This window comes from Lemur catta, chromosome 8, assembly GCF_020740605.2.
Source record: "Lemur catta isolate mLemCat1 chromosome 8, mLemCat1.pri, whole genome shotgun sequence".
NCBI lineage: Eukaryota > Metazoa > Chordata > Mammalia > Primates > Lemuridae > Lemur > Lemur catta.
In genome coordinates this window covers 1,255,458-1,270,571 of record NC_059135.1, presented here as the reverse complement: position 1 = coordinate 1,270,571, position 15,114 = coordinate 1,255,458, and the positions used below count along the sequence as shown (strand labels likewise).

The 15,114-nt window shown below is 61.8% G+C and overlaps 1 protein-coding gene across 3 annotated transcripts; it reads left to right on the top strand.

The window, feature by feature from the left end:
- The first annotated feature begins 2,401 nt into the window (after positions 1-2,401).
- Positions 2,402-14,768, top strand: CAPN10 (calpain 10). Of its 3 annotated transcripts, XM_045559929.1 has the most exons (12): positions 2,408-2,684; positions 5,337-5,468; positions 6,593-6,789; positions 7,421-7,638; positions 9,215-9,356; positions 9,786-9,952; positions 10,214-10,494; positions 11,571-11,773; positions 11,930-12,191; positions 13,742-13,941; positions 14,171-14,216; positions 14,376-14,768. In XM_045559929.1, exons 1-12 carry the CDS (start codon positions 2,538-2,540, stop codon positions 14,403-14,405), a joined length of 2,025 nt encoding a protein of 674 aa, XP_045415885.1. In that variant the 5' UTR covers positions 2,408-2,537; the 3' UTR covers positions 14,406-14,768. The 3 variants fall into 3 exon arrangements, with proteins under 3 accessions (XP_045415884.1, XP_045415885.1, XP_045415887.1); XM_045559931.1 differs by lacking the exons at positions 11,571-11,773; positions 11,930-12,191; XM_045559928.1 differs by lacking the exons at positions 14,171-14,216; positions 14,376-14,768 and having other exon boundaries at positions 2,402-2,684; positions 11,930-13,834.
- The last annotated feature ends 346 nt before the right edge of the window (positions 14,769-15,114 follow it).

Genomic DNA, 15,114 nt, shown 5'->3' with positions numbered 1-15,114 from the left:
CCTCCTGACATCCCAGGAGCCAGAGACCCCACCACATGCAGGGCTGGGGATGGGCCCTGGAGGGAGAAGGGAATGCCCTCTTAATTGGCTGAGGGACATCTCTGCACTCTGGGACAGTGGATGGGACCACAGGGCATTCGGGGTGTCTTAGTCCACTCTGTGTTGCTATAACAGAATACCCTTAGGCTAGGTAATTTACATAGAAAAGAGGTTTATATGGTTCACAATTATGGTGCAAAGTTCAAGATTGGGCAGCTGCAGCTGGTGAGGGCCTCATGCTGCTTCAGTGCATGGCAGACAGTGGAAGGGGAGTGGGCATACACAGAGATGGCGAGAGAGGACGGGAAAGAGAGAAACCAAGGAAGCTAGACTTTTCAACCCACTTTGGGGGGAACTCACTCACCCTCTCCACAGGGCATTAATCTATCCACGAGGGATTCACCCACATTACCCAAACTCCTCCTACTGGGCACCAACTCCCAGCACTGCACATTGGGGATCACATTTCAACATGCGTTTTGGCAGAAATAAACCACATCCAATCCATGTCATGGAGTTAAGGGGGGTGGGGCAGGCTGACAGAGAGCTGCACTACGCCATCTCTGGCTGAAGCACCAGTAGTGCTGGTCACTCACCCATCCTGCGGGCCTGGGCTGCTGCCTACGTAGCACCCACTGTCTCCTGGCCCCTTCCAGGTTCTGGGGATCTGGCTCTGGGCATGGGCCCTGCCCTAAACATGGATGACAGGGAACACATCACGAGCTGCTGGCTCTCCAGAGCTTGTCAGCCTAGGAAAGTGACATGGCAAAGGCCCCGACAGAGAGTCTGCACCCTGGGCTGGCCCCAGCTCTGCTGCCCACCCATATGTGTCCCCTGGACAAACCAGCTGCCCAGCACCCAAGACAGAGAAAAAGAACTTGCTTCTTGCTCCTCCAAGACCCCCAGGTGCAGCAGAGTCCAGGGCCTTCCTGACTCCTTTCAGCTATGGTGCAGCCGCCAGCCTGCCAAGGAGTCAGAAACAATTTCTGGAAGAGTCAGCACCAAGGGGGTGCTGAGCAGGCATGAAGCATCCCAGAGAAGTGTTGACTATGTGGTCACTCCCTTTTCTAGAACTGCAACGACGAGTACCCTGACCCCAAAGTAAGGGGCTGGGACCTGGTGGAATCAAAATAGCACAATGTCACGCCACCTGAACAACTTCTACTCACAAAGGCCCTGTCTGGCCTCTCAGAGGGAGGAGCTGCAGCCGTTACAGGAACCTCGGGCTCCCAAACCAGGTTTAGTTTCTCTTCTAGCAGTAGGGACTTTTCACACCTGACCGCAAGAACTTCAGCTTGACCATCCTTCATATCCTGAGGTCTAGTAACAGTGGCTAGAAGAGGCAAAAGTCCTAACAGGTAGCAAACAGCTGTCACTAGAAGGGTTGGGGTCCCCTTCTCTCCTGCCTGACCCTCTGTAAGGACTCTAGCCTCAGCGAAGCAGGCTTGGAGGGGCAGGCAGAGAAGCAGCCTCAAGCTAGCCACCTCCTTGCTGGGAATGGAGGACAGACGCCTGCAGCAAAGGTGAATCCTGGCGCAAGCCCTGAGATCACTGTCCTCACCTCCCGGTGGCAATGAGTGGCCCTCAGCCGTGACTGTGTGCCCAGGAGGTCACTGCCCCAGCCACCAGGTCCAGATGTCCAGCCATCTGGGGACAGAATGCTTGGCGGGACGCTCCAGCCTCACCCCTTGTGCCTGCTTAAGACAGAGCGTCTGATCCGAAACTGCCTCGCAACAAAGCCGGGGCTTGCAAGGCCCAACCGGCGACGTGGCTCGCTCAGGCCTCTCCCAAACACAACCAGGAGAGCGGCGGGCACTGCATCTGTCCTTGACGGCTCGCAACTCGCCTTCCCCAGCGAATCTCCCATTAGTTTCTCCCCACAACCTGCGGCCACGAGCTCCGCAGCGGAGGGGCAGACAGGGGCCGGAAGAAGAGGCGCATTCTGGGAAGCAGAGACGCATTCTGGGGGCAGCGCGGCATGCTGGGACCTGTAGTCCGCGGCGCGACCGCGGCCGAGGAGGCCTCCCACATCCCGGTAGCTCCAAGAACCCGCAAGTGCAAGCGGCCCCTACGCCCCTGCCCGAGCCGAACCATCTCGAGCGCAAAATGCCTGCCGGCCCTCCGGGTAGGAGCCGTGGCCGGGACAGTTCCCGGTCCCGCCGGCTCCGGATGCAGAAATACAGCAGAGGCCACGGCGCCGCCGCGCTAGAGCCGAGCCCAGGGACCCCCGCCCCCGTGGGCCTCGAAAGCGCGGCTTGCTCCTCCCGGCGCTCGAGTGCGATTGGGCCGCTGTGTCATGTGATCCAGCACGGCGCTCCCGGTTGGCTGCAGCTTGGTTACCTGGGCGACGGAGCGAGCTGGCGCCCTGGCAGGATCAGTACCCGAAGGTGCCGGCGGGTTGGACGGCCAGGTCGGGCGAGGAACGGGCGCGCTCGCCCTGCCTCCGGGGCCGCCACCCTGCGTCCGCCGGCTGCAGATGGGCGCCCGGGGCGCCGAAGATGCGGGCGGGCCGGGGCGAGACGCCGGCGCCGGCCAGGGAGCTCTTCCGGGACGCCGCCTTCCCCGCCTCGGACTCCTCGCTCTTCTTCAACCTGTCCACGCCGCTGGCCCAGTTCCGGGAGGACATCACGTGGCGGCGGCCCCAGGTGGGGCGCGGGGCGCGGGCGGGCGGCGGCGGCGGCGCCGTCTCTGGCTTCTTCCGACGCTGCTCCTCGCCAGGCGGCGGGGCCGGGCGGGCGGCCGGGGCGCGTCGATCGCGGGCCCTGGGTGGCGCCCGCCGCCCCTCGGAGCTCCTTCTCCAGCCCGTCCGGTGCGAGCGGGACTCCGGGCCGACCCTCCGTGGCGCCCGCCTGCGGGAGCTCCGGGCGGAGCGAGTGCGGCGTCTGGGCAGAGACACGGACCGCGCCGCCCCCCTCCTGCTCTGGAGCGCGCTGGCCACACCTGGCTCCGGGTCAGCGCGCGGTCCCGGCCGCGGCCGTCCTGCCCTGCCGCTCTGCGCGCTGCGTCTGCTGTCGCTGGCGGTGCGGGCGTCTCGTGCTCCCCTGGGATGGCCAGGCTGAGCTGTCAAAGCAAAGCAAAGCGTGGTGGAATTTCAGCCTGGGAGTCTGTGCACCTGTATTTCCAGGTGTAAACATTTTAAAATGGCAACGCAAAGAGATGCCCTCGCCTAGTGCTGCGTTGCTTTTTTTAGAAATGGTTTATCTGTTGAGTGACACTGCCCAGGAACACCCTCGCCCTAAGTGGGTGCAGTCTGTGGACACACCTGCGTGGCCACCAGCCTTTGAGCAGAGCGGAACTTCCTGACGGGTTCTGGCATCTGAGGCGGCTTTGACAGGCGGCTTGGTTTCCTTGGGCAACCCAGAGGGAGCCCGGGAGGAGGCAAAGGTCAGAGCCTGCAGAGCCTTTGGGCCACGGCATTGGAATTTGAGTTTTATGTGATTGAAAATGGGTTTTGGTGCAATTAGAAGTTAGTATAGGGTTTTAGTAGAGAAGCGATTCTATTGAATTTTTTAATTTATTTTGTTTTTGTTTATTTATTTACTAAAGAGACAGGGTCTCACTGTGTCACCCAGGCTGTAGTGCAGTGGCAGGATTACAGCTTAAGCGATCCTCCAGGCTTAGCCTTCTGTGTAACTGGGACTACAGACGCTCACCACCATGTCCAGCTAATTTTTTAAAAAATTCTTTTGTAGAAATGGGTCTTGCTTTTGCCCAGGCTGGTCTTGAATTCCTGGCCTCAAGCAATCCTCCACCTCAGCCTCCCAAAGTGCTGGGATTACAGGCCCGAGCTACCGTGCCCAGCCTTGGATCTGTGTTTCAAGCTCACTCTTGCTGCTGGGTGGGACATGGAGTGTCGGGGCAAGAGTGCCAGTGGCCATTGCAGTGGTCCTGGAGAAAGATGCAGGGGCCCCAGGGTAGTGTGACAAGCTTTAGGATGTGGATTTGGAGAGATGGAGTGGAGAAGGACTTTGGAGGGGGATTGGCAGGCGTCAGGGATGGATTGAAGGAGAGAGGGTGAGAATAACGGAGGAGTCGGGCATGACTTCTGGATGGCTAGCCTGGGCAGCTGGGTGCATGGCGGCCTAGGCAGAGGCTGGGGGTGGTCTGGAGTTGGGCTTTGCTCCCACACGTAGAGGTGGAGCAGTCAGGAAGGCAGTGGGTGTGGGAGTTGGGAGCTCAGCAAGATCTGGGCTAGAGACATTCATCTGGGGTTGGAGCGTCGTAGGTGGTTTACAGTCCAAGGCCTGGGAGGGTGTGCCGGAGGAAGTACCAGTAGAAAAGAAGGGAGACTCAGGACTGAGCCTTGAGGAACCCTAACTTTTCTTGAGTTCAGGCAGGGGTCCTGACAGGTAGCCTTGAGAAGCAACAGGCAGTGAGGTGAGAGGACAGCCAGGAGCATGTGGCATCATGGAAGCCAAGAAGGGACCACTTTGCGGGGCAGGGGACAGTTAGCTGTTCTGAATGCTGCTGAGTAGTTGAGAAGGACAAGGGCAGAGAGATGCCCATGGGACTGGACAACGTGGAGGTGACGTTGACAGAGGCCGTTTTGGGGGTATGATTGGCTCAGAAGCTGGAGGGACCCATGTTGAGAGTGAACGGGCGGGAGGAGGCAGGGGCAGCAGCTCTTTCAAGAAGGTTGTTAATGAAAGGGAGCCTAGGAGGGAGCGTGGTGTGGAGGGATAACTCTTCTCTCCTGCCTTTATGCTCGTGGGATCCTCTGGAGGTGGGAGGGGCGGAGTCGTGGAAGGAGAGCAGGCTCTGGGCGGTAGGAGGGGCCCAGGGCCAGTGGCTTCTGGTGACGCAGAAGCCAGGCAGGCAGCTCGGGGGTGTGGACAAGGGGAGCCGGGGTGTTTGGAGGAGACAGAAGAAGGGGAAGGTATGAGATAGTGTGGGGACGTGGGAAATTGAGCCTTCTAGAGAAACAGTAGCAGCAGGGTGTCCAGCAGAATGGAGAACCTATTTGAGATTTGCCATCTGAATTCAAAGTGAAATTGTTTCCTAAATCAACATTTAGCTGTTGTGAGAAGGAGCATGGTAGGATTTGTCTGGAGTTGCGGGTTTTGCTAATAAGGAAGGTAGACAGAGATGGGCACCCCAGACGCTGAGCTGGATGGGGGTCTGCAGCCAGGAGGCGCTAAAGGACAGTGGCTGCCAGAAGCCAGCTGCCGCTTGTCCCCTTTGGGGCCACAGAGATGGTCCGAAGCGCCTCTCCAGTGTGTCACCTAGATCCTTAGGTTTTAGTTTGAAAGATCAGCCTTCAGGCACAATCTAACTCTGGACAATTTTCTTTATTTCAGGAAATCTGTGCCGCACCCCGGCTGTTTCCAGACAAGCCCTGGGAAGGGCAGGCGAAGCAGGGGCTGCTGGGGGACTGCTGGTTCCTGTGTGCCTGCGCCGCCCTGCAGAAGGGCAGGCACCTCCTGGACCAGGTGGGCGGTGGCGCAGGTTTCTCCTCTGCCCTCTCCCCCCGCCTGCGCGCAGGGAGCGCCGGACAAGCAGAGCCTTGTCTCTTCCCTGCCGGGGCCTCTGCTGCGGCTGCCCAGGCCAGTTAGGGGAAAGTAGCCGGGCTCTGGGCAGAGCCTCCGGACCCCCTCTCCTGCAGGAAGGATGCCTCGGCCCCGTCAGAGGGGTCCGTCGGGGAGGCCCTTGCCCGTCTCCTGAGCTCTGTGTTCTCCCTCTAGTCAGAGCCACACATTGGAATAAAGAGACAAAGGTGCCAGCCCGGAGAAGACAGGGCCAGCAGAGGGAGTCTCTGTCTCTGGTTTGGAATGTGTTTCCTTAGTTGATTATTTTGATAGGTTTTGAATATAAATTGGAAAAAGGTTATTAAACCGTTCCTGATGCCTTCTCAGACGTCCCTTCCCCAGCAGTGTCACCGTTGATCAGTGCAGCAGCGTGGACAGTGGTGACCTGCAGAGTTTGCCCATGGCCCAGGCCCCATGCCAAGCGTGTCACAGTCACTGGCTCTCAGTCTCCAGCCTCACCAGCTTTGACGCTTTTTTACAAATGAGGGTGCTAAAGCCATTGTCATTGTGTGTCTGTCCAGTAAGTGGCACAGCCAGGACGCAGTCCTCCTGGTGCAAAGCCGCACTCTCCTAAGCTGGGTCTGAATGCTGACCCCGAAGGAGCCCAGCAGTGGGTGCGGGGGGCTGTTGGGTGTGGGGCACCAGACTCCAGCAGCAGGAGGGGCTGCCACTCCTGTGGTGACATGCTGTTTGCAGCCAGCTCTTGTCAAGAATTGGGGCACTTGTACCTGCAGAAGTCACATTTGTTTTGGATTCAGGTCAAATGCTTATTTAGGACAGTAGAACATATTTGGGGATACTTGGATCCCTCAGGGTGGCCCTCAAATATTTAAATGAAAGGTCTGCTAATTTTGCATCCAGTGACTGAGCTTCCTGTGAGCGCTGACATCTAGGTGTGGAGTAGGGTCCTTTGCAAACAGCGGGGGCCCGTGGAGGGGTCCCGCTGTGGTCACGCTGTGGTTAGGACCCTGAGGAGCGCCAGGCGGTACTTGTCTCATGGTCTCCTTTGTCTCTCCCTGTGGTGGCAGGTCATTCCTCCAGGACAGCCCAGCTGGTCCGACCAGACGTACCGGGGCTCCTTCACCTGTCGCGTTTGGCAGTTCGGACACTGGGTGGAGGTGACCACGGATGACCGCCTGCCGTGCCTTGCAGGGAGACTGTGCTTCTCCCGCTGCCAGAGGGAGGACGTGTTCTGGCTTCCCTTGCTGGAAAAGGTCTACGCCAAGTGCGTGTGCTGGGGCCAGAGGGGCAGGGCGGGCGGGCAGCTGCCACCTCCTTGGGACGCCCGGAGGCTCGTCCCTGCTCACTGTGGGCTGCGGGGCCTGTTCGGTTTGGGGGCAGGGCCTGTCCTGTGGGAGGGGCCTGTCCCGTGGGAGGGGCTGACTGGCCCAGACACAGAGATTCTGCTCCTGGGCCAGCAGGAACCGTCGCCTCCACGGAGAGAATGTGCCTTGTCCTCTTTTTTCTCTCAGACCCAGCAAGAGCCACGCTTCCCTGTATTTGCATTTGAACCCCTGGGACAGGCAGCCTCCCTGCCTGGTCACTGGCGAGAAGCGAGGCCGCCCAGGCCTCCCAGTGCCTGTATATCGTGGTCCCGACTCAGGGACTGTGGCCCTCACCACAGTCTTAGTTGAATAGCCTTCCCTCTGAGGAGGCACTTGTCACCTTGCTAAAGGAGGCTGGGCTGGAGCAGGTGTGCCCGGAGGAACTGAGGAAGGCCGGCCAGGGTAGTCGGTGCCGTGATCGAGGCTGTGGATCACAGGCCCCGGGACGTGCTGGAGACCACAGGGGTCGGGGAGAGGCGGTGGCCATGCCCGACGCTGGAGCTCACTCCTGTTGTGGCCGTGTTCCCTCAGGGTCCATGGGTCCTACGAACACCTGTGGGCAGGGCAGGTGGCGGATGCCCTGGTGGACCTAACTGGTGGCCTGGCAGAAAGGTGGAACCTGAAGGACTTGGCAGGAAGTGGCGGCCAGCAGGACAGGCCTGGGGGCCGGGAGCCCAGGTCCTGCCAGCAGCTGCTGCGCCTGAAGGACCAGTGTCTGATCAGCTGCTCGGTGCTCAGCCCCAGGGCAGGTGAGGCACGAGGCTGGGCGACACGTGGTAGCTTTTTATATAACTGTTTACGTAGCTCGGTCAGGACTGAGTGGAAGGAAGAAAATTGGTCCTCAAGGGTGGTGTCCTGGGTTTGTGGTCTTTCCTTACTGTCCCCCTGCTCCAGAGGGAGGGGACCCTTTTTCCCTTGACCAGTCCTTTCCGCTGCATGAGCAGGAACTCGTGTTCTGATCACTGTCACGCGGAGGTGTTGTAAGAAGCAGGCAGCACTGAGTGGAAGCTGGGCATGTGTGTCGTCCCTGGTCCAGCTGGTGACCTGGCAAATGAAAGCTCATTCTTTATTTTAGTGTCATGTGTGTTCATTAAAGAAAGTTTGTTTATAAAAAAGAAAACCACTCAAATATAAGCATGTGCGATTCTTTGGTGCACATGCTCAGTTTTTTCATAAACATACACCTTTTACGTTCTGTCTGTGTCACAGACGGAATTTCCCGTGCCGTTACGTAGGCTGCGGCAACGCCGTATTTCATTAGCGGACTGCCGTAGCTTTCTTCATCCCTTCCCTGATGCTGGATATTTAAGGTGTTTCTGATCTTATGTAACTATGAATAATATTGGCATGAACATCTTTATATATTTTTCATATTTAGGATTATTTTTGTAATTTTGGTCAAAAAACGTGGCCATCAGACTGAAAGCTGTTGACAGTCACACGCCCAGCATGCGCGTGAGGGCTGGCGGGGGCCCTGGTCTGGGTCCCCACAGGCAGACCCCGAGACAGGACTCCAGAGCACGGTGGGGCACGGGCAGGCTGGAGGGCTTGTGCTCCCCCCAGGAGCCTGGGCGCTGGCCTGGGAGCTCCCGGGGGCGGGGTGGGGAGCTGGACTAACTCCTGGCACTTCAGGCTCTGGAGAAAGCCCCGGGTAGAGAGGCAGCTGCTGGCGCGGGAGCCTGCTGAGGTGGCCAGGGGCTGGGGACCCGGCAGAACACCCGGAATGGCGGCTGCAGCGCTGTTCTAAGCAAAGCATTGCAGCCCTTCCAGGAGTTCCTTCTCTTCTTTCTGGACCCCCGTGCCTCTCGGGACGCGGCACTCCTCTGTCCGGCTCTTCCATTTCTGCATCCGTGTGTCTGGAGGTCTCTGGCCTCCTCGCTGGGCCCCAGTCCTGCCGTGGTTTCTGGTCGGACGCTGTCTCAGCGTGCCCTGCCTCCGGGAGCCTTGCCTGTGGAGATCCCTCGGGTCCTTGGCGGCTGCAGTTGTGTCAGCAGTAGCGGTCGTGGCGGGTCTGAGGGCAGGCCCTGCGCTGATGGGCACAGGCAGCGTGAGGCCTGGAGAAGGGGTGACTTGTCCAGCGCCGGACGAGGGTGGCAGCCGGGCCGGGTTCAGCGTGCTCGGTGCTCTCCAGGGCGTCCCCCGCTCACGGGGCTGCAGTTGTTGGGAAGGGAGCCCCTGTGGTCCCTGGGGACCTGGGACCTCCTCGCAGCCGCCGCTGGGTGGGCTGGAGCATCTCCCAGGGAGAGAGACAGAGACCCTGCGTCCTTGTCAGTTTAGGGACCTCCTGCTGCCCTTCCTGTCGTGACTGAGCTGCTCCTCACGTAGGTGCCAGGGAGCTGGGGGAGTTTCATGCCTTCCTTGTCTCGGATCTACGGGAGCTCCGGGCTCAGGATGGCCAGGGCATCCTCCTGCTGCGGATTCAGAACCCCTGGGGCCGGCGGTGCTGGCAGGGGCTCTGGAGAGAGGGGTGAGTGCTGGGGGCGAGGTCTCGCTGTCGTCAGGAGGAGGGCTGCCACGGCCGTAGGTACCTGGGCCCCAGGACCCATCTGGCCCACACCCTGGTCACGTCCAGCTGGCAGGACAGTGCTTGGTTGTCTCTGGCAAGGCCCACTCAGTGCCTGCTTGCGGGCACTGCACCCTGTCTGGGCCCCAGACAGCTCTCGTGAGGCCTGGGGCTCCGTCCAAGGCCACGGGTAAATGTCATTCTGGGCTCGAGTGGTGGCCCTGGCAGGAAGCTCCTCTGGGCAGGGAGAGAGACTCTGACGGGTGGCCACTGCCCGGAGGGCCTGGTGCTGCAGAGCACCCCTGAGCGTGGGCTCCGGCCCACCCTGCCCTGCCTGTCAGGGGACCCGCAGCTCGCAGGGAGAGTCCCCTGCTGAAACACGTTTTCTTCCAGGGGTGAAGGGTGGAGCCGGGTGGATCCAGCAGAAGAGTCTGAGCTCCTGTCCCAGCTCCAGGAAGGGGAGTTCTGGGTGGAGGAGGAAGAGTTCCTCAGGGAGTTTGACGAGGTCACTATTGGCTACCCAGTCACAGAGGCCGGCCACCTGCAGAGTCTCCACACAGGTGCGAGGGTGGGCGCTGTTGGGAGCGTGTCCCCTCCTGGAGGAGAGGGCTGGGCAGGCAGCACTCCGCCCAGGCCCGTCTTGCTTCTCTTCGGCATGGAGAGGTTGTCCGTCCCCTCCCCGTCCCCGTCCCCCAAGGAGAGGGAAGAGGGCACTGTCGGAGGGTGCTGGCTTTCTCTGGGTCCCTGCCTCAGCTCGGCAGTATAGCGGGGAGCCGGCACGGCGCCATTTCCCAGAGCTGACGCCGGCGTGTTCTCACTAGGAAAGGTGCTCTGCCACACGCGGGCACTGCCCGGGGCCTGGGTCAAGGGACAGTCGGCAGGAGGCTGCCGGAACAACAGTGGCTTTCCCAGCAACCCCAAATTCTGGCTGCGGGTCTCAGAGCCGAGCGAGGTGTATATTGCCGTCCAGCAAAGACCCAGGATGCGCATGGCAGACCGGGCAGGCCAGGCCCGGGTGCTGGTGGGTGACGACCGAACCTCATGGAGCCCAGCGAGCTTCCCGGGCAAGGACTACCAGGCCGTGGGCCTGCACATCTGGAAGGCAAGTCAGCCCCGCCTTGTTCCCCTCTCCGTGCATTTGGGGGCACAGAGGCCGTGGAGGTCTGGGTCCCGGGAGTTGCCACACTGGGACATGGGTGACTGCACACGCCTCCCACTGCTGCAGGGGTTCAGACGCCTGCTGACACCCCCACAGCTGTGGCTCTGACCCGAGTCTGCAAGGCCGGGCTCCCTCCCCACACCCGGGCTCGCTGGCCAAAGGAGAACAGAGGCCCTGGGCCCTGCAGGCTCAGGCCAGCTGCCCCCTTCTGAAGCAGGGAGGGTGGAACCCCCTGAGGAGCTGCCAGGGCCGAAGCCCAGCTCTGCCACTTGCTGTGTGACCTCCCCACCCTCAGTCTCTTCCCTTGGGACATGCGATCCTGACTGGCTGCGTCTGTCCACACTCAGCCCCAGGCTCCTAAGTCGCTACTTCCTGGAGGGACTGGCAGAGGTGCCTGCCGTCTGGGTCAGGGTGCTGCCTGTTTGCTCACTCAGTGACTAGTGTTTCTTTCTTTTTATTTTATTTTTTTCTTTTTTAAAAAAGAATAGAGACAGGGTCTTGCTCTTTCTCGGGCTGGTCTCAAACTCCTGAGCTCAAGTGATCCTCCTGCCTCGGCCTCCTAGGGTGCTGGGATTACAGATGTGAGCCACCACACCCGGCCAAGTGACTGGTTTTTAATCTTGTGTGTCTTGACAGAGTGTGACACCTCATACCACATTGTTCCCTGTCCCTTTGTGGGTGTGGCCAGATTATGTTCCTTCCCTCTTGCAGAAGTTGCTGGAAAGCCTTATGTCCGGCAGTACCAGGCCGCAGTGGCCACAGTATTTTGTGGGCACAGCCCTGTTTCCTTCCCGCACAAGAGGACTCGTAGGCTCGTATCTGGCAGACGCTGCCCACAGGGCTGAGCAAAGCCCTGATCCACGGGCGTTTCTGGCTGGCCCTGAGGGCCGGGAGGGATGGACAGGCCTGGGTGCGCTCCTCTGTCACCTTGAGAAGTCCCCGTGCTCTGGGCAGGGAGGAGAGGGAGCGCCCCGGGCCAGCCTCTCCACGGCGCTGAGCCTCTGCCCGTGCTGCCGCAGGTGGAGAAGCGGCGGGTCAGCCTGCCCAGGGTCCTGTCCTCACCCCCCGTGGCTGGCACCGTGTGCCACGCGTATGACCGGGAGGTGCACCTGCACTGTGAGCTCTCACCAGGCTACTACCTGGCCGTCCCCAGCACCTTCCTGAAGGACATGCCGGGGCAGTTCCTGCTCCGCGTCTTCTCCACCGGGAGGGTGTCCCTCAGGTGAGCGAGCAGTGTGGCTGTTTGCTCTCCGAGACTGCAGCCCTGGGGGAGCAAGGACCCCTCCCAGGCAGGGTTCGGGCGGTGTCCCCCTGGGTTGGTGGGTGTTCGTGCTTGGCACAGGCTGCCTGGGACACGCTGCCTTGTCTCTCCTGTCAGCACCGTCAGGGCTGTGTCCAGGAGCGCCACCCCCGGGGCAGCCCTGCCCACCGGGGAGTGGGGGACCGTGCAGCTGCGGGGCTCCTGGCGGGCTGGCCAGACGGCGGGGGGCAGCAGGAACTTTGCCTCCTACCCCACCAATCCCTGCCTCCCCTTCTCCGTCCCCGAGGGCCCTGGCCCACGCTGCGTCCGCGTCACTCTGCGTCAGCACTGCCAGCCCAGGGGCAGCGAGTTCCACCCCATCGGCTTCCACATCTTCCAGGCAAGCTCCTCCCCCAGGGAGGCATGGGGGGAGCCCCAGAGCATTTGCATCTTGGTCCATGTTGTCCTGGCTCAGTCATTCGGGCGCCTCAGCCAGGCTGGCTGGTCACACAGACCCATCTCTAGGATTGAAAGTCTGTATTCACCGCGGTCGGCCCAGGCAGCCCTGTGTCCACCCGCCCTGGCTCAGGATGACTGTCACAAGGTCCCTTCTCCCAGGACCCAGGGCTCTGCCGGCTGCTTTTGTGGCTGTGGCCCAGGAAGCGACTGCAGGGAGGTCCCGCCTGGGCCCTGCCCCGTGGAATGGTCACACCCCCTGGAACCACCCGGGCGCAGCACCCGCTTCCCCGTGCCTGTGTCTGGGTGCTGGGCGTGGAGGGGAGGACCCCGCGGGCCGGGGGCTGCCTGCCAGGAGCCGGAAGAAGCAGTGGCCGGTTCCTGGTGAGGAGGGCACTTCAGGTGGCCAGAAGAGGGCATGGCGGGCAGGTGGACTGCCTGGTAGTCTGCTGGGTGGGCTGCTGAATCCAACAGGCAGGGGGGGCTTTCAGGTCAGGCGACAAACCAGGTGGGCAAGGAGCTGTGGAGCGAGCACTTGGCTACCCAGGGTGGGTCTGAAGCTGGCACCTGCGGCTGCAGGAGTCTGCAGGTGGGCTCAGCCACACACGGAGGGTCTCAGATCCCAGACAGCAGGCATGAAGGACACCGTCACTCCATGCCGTGGTCGCCTGCAGAGGGAGGGCGGGAGGGCAGGAAGGGGAGGACAACCTCATGACAGGAACCTTGATGGCCAGGGAGCCAGCCCCTTTGCCCGGTGTTGTTACCTGCCGGGGAGAGGAGCTCGTGCAGGTGGGGAGGGTCGGCACATCCGAGCCGGCACCAAGGCACCTTCCCCAGTCTGCTCTGCCCTGCCTGTCCCTGGTGACCAGACAAAGACCCTCAGCAGATTTGTAATTAGAGGAAGAGGGAGGGGTGACATGCTGAAGCCAGGGCTTGCGGGCCCGGACTCCACAGTGACAGGCCGGGTTCCGCATCCCACGAGGGCCAGGTGCGCTCTGGGGCCCAACCCAGGGGCTTGGGTGAATGGGCAGGTGCCCAGAGGAGCACGTGGGCCGGAGGGCGTCCTGCAGCTGCTGCTGGGCACTGAATGTGTGCCACAGTACAGGAGGAGCAGGTTCCCCTGAGCGAGAAGGTGCCCTGGCCCTCCGTTCCCAGAGCTGACGGGAGACCCCTGGAGTCCTACTCCTTGCTCCAGGCTACCAGTGCCCGGGGCCAGGCAGTGGTGGGTTTTTTAAATAAAGCCCCCTGGTGATCTGACGCTGCCAGGCCTGGGCCCATCAATGGCGCCTTCAGCAACAGTGACTGGGCCTTGGTGAGGAGGTGAGTCCCTCCTCCTCGGAGAAGGGCTGGGGGCATCCAAGTAGCCGGCAGCTGGTACCCATAGGACCCTGGGCCATGCGCCCTCCACTGGGGCAGTGAGGAAGGGGAGCAGCCTCTGGGCTGTGCGCGCCCCGCCCCACGGCAGGCCCCCCAGTGTGAGCCTGTGCCCGCCAGGTTCCTGCGGGTGGCGAGAGCCCGGGCGCGCCCCCACTGCTGCTGCAGGAGCCGCTGCTGAGCTGCGTGCCGCATCGCTATGCCCAGGAGGTGAGCCGGCTGTGCCTGCTGTCAGCGGGGACCTACAGGATCGTGCCCTCCACCTACCTGCCGGACACAGAGGGGGCTTTCACCGTGACCATAGCAATCAGAATAGACAGGTGGGGCCTGGGGCCCAGGGGGCAGCCACGGGAGGCTGGGGCCCTGGCATCTTAGCACTTGCCCGTCCTCCTCCCTGTTCTGTCCTGCCCTCCCTTCACACCCGGGTTCCTCCCCACCCTGGCAGGGACTGAGGCAGACGGGCACGCCTTGCACCCCTTCCTTGCCGCTCTGGGCCCTGGCGAGTGCGGGGTGGGGTCTGGGAGGGCTGACCTGGCGCTCTCCCCACAGGCCATCCGTTCACAGCCAGGAGATGCTGGGCCAGTTCCTCCAGGAGGTGGGTATGCTGCCTCTCAGCTGCCTGGGGCTGCCTGGCGGCCTCAGGTCTCCTGGTGGCCTGTGCTTGGGACATGAGGTGCCCTCGGGGCACCTGGGCAGGTGTGAGGGGAAGGCAGCCAGTGCAGTCCCTGCCCAGACCCTGCCTGTCCTCTCGCAGGTCTCCGTGATGGCAGTGATGAAAGCCTAACGGGCGGCACCGTGTGCCAGTTCAGCAGCCGGGGCGTCCACACATGGCGCCACCTCTGAGCCTCGGCTCTGGGGGGTGGCCGTGTGCCTGGGTCCGTGCGCGGCACCATGTCCCCGGGAGACGCAGCCCTGCAGCCAAGCAGGTGCAGAAGGGGCAGGAAGAACTCGGTGGCCTCTGTGTCCCACCGCCAAGATGGCAGATTCCAGGGCCTGGACACTTGAGAGCGTCCCGGAATTCCTCCCGCATCTCTGTCGTTGGCTCTGGACGGAGGCCTTACACCCGGCGGGCGTACACGGCAACAAATCTTATTTGGACCTCGGGGATGTAACTTTATAAATAAACACGAACACCGAGCAGTTTACACATTCACCTTGTTCCAGTAGCTCGAGGCTGGTCCGTGTGCTGTGCGGCTGTGGGGGCGGGGCTGGGTGGGGCTGTTGAGACTGAGACGGGGACGATACAGGTGGCCTCCGGAGGGGCCAGGGGCCTGGACAGTGGGTGGGGCTGGCCGGGCTGGGCGGGCAGAGCCCTGGGCTGGGGGACGCAGAACACTGCTGGACTCTGGGGTGCCAGGAGGAGAGACCCAGCGCGAAGGCACCGCCCAAGCCTGGCAGTGAAGACAGACATCTCGGGGACGGATACTGGAACAGGAGCCGCTGCAGGAGGAACGCGAGGCCCGTGTGGAGGGATCCGTGGGTCTAGATGGCAG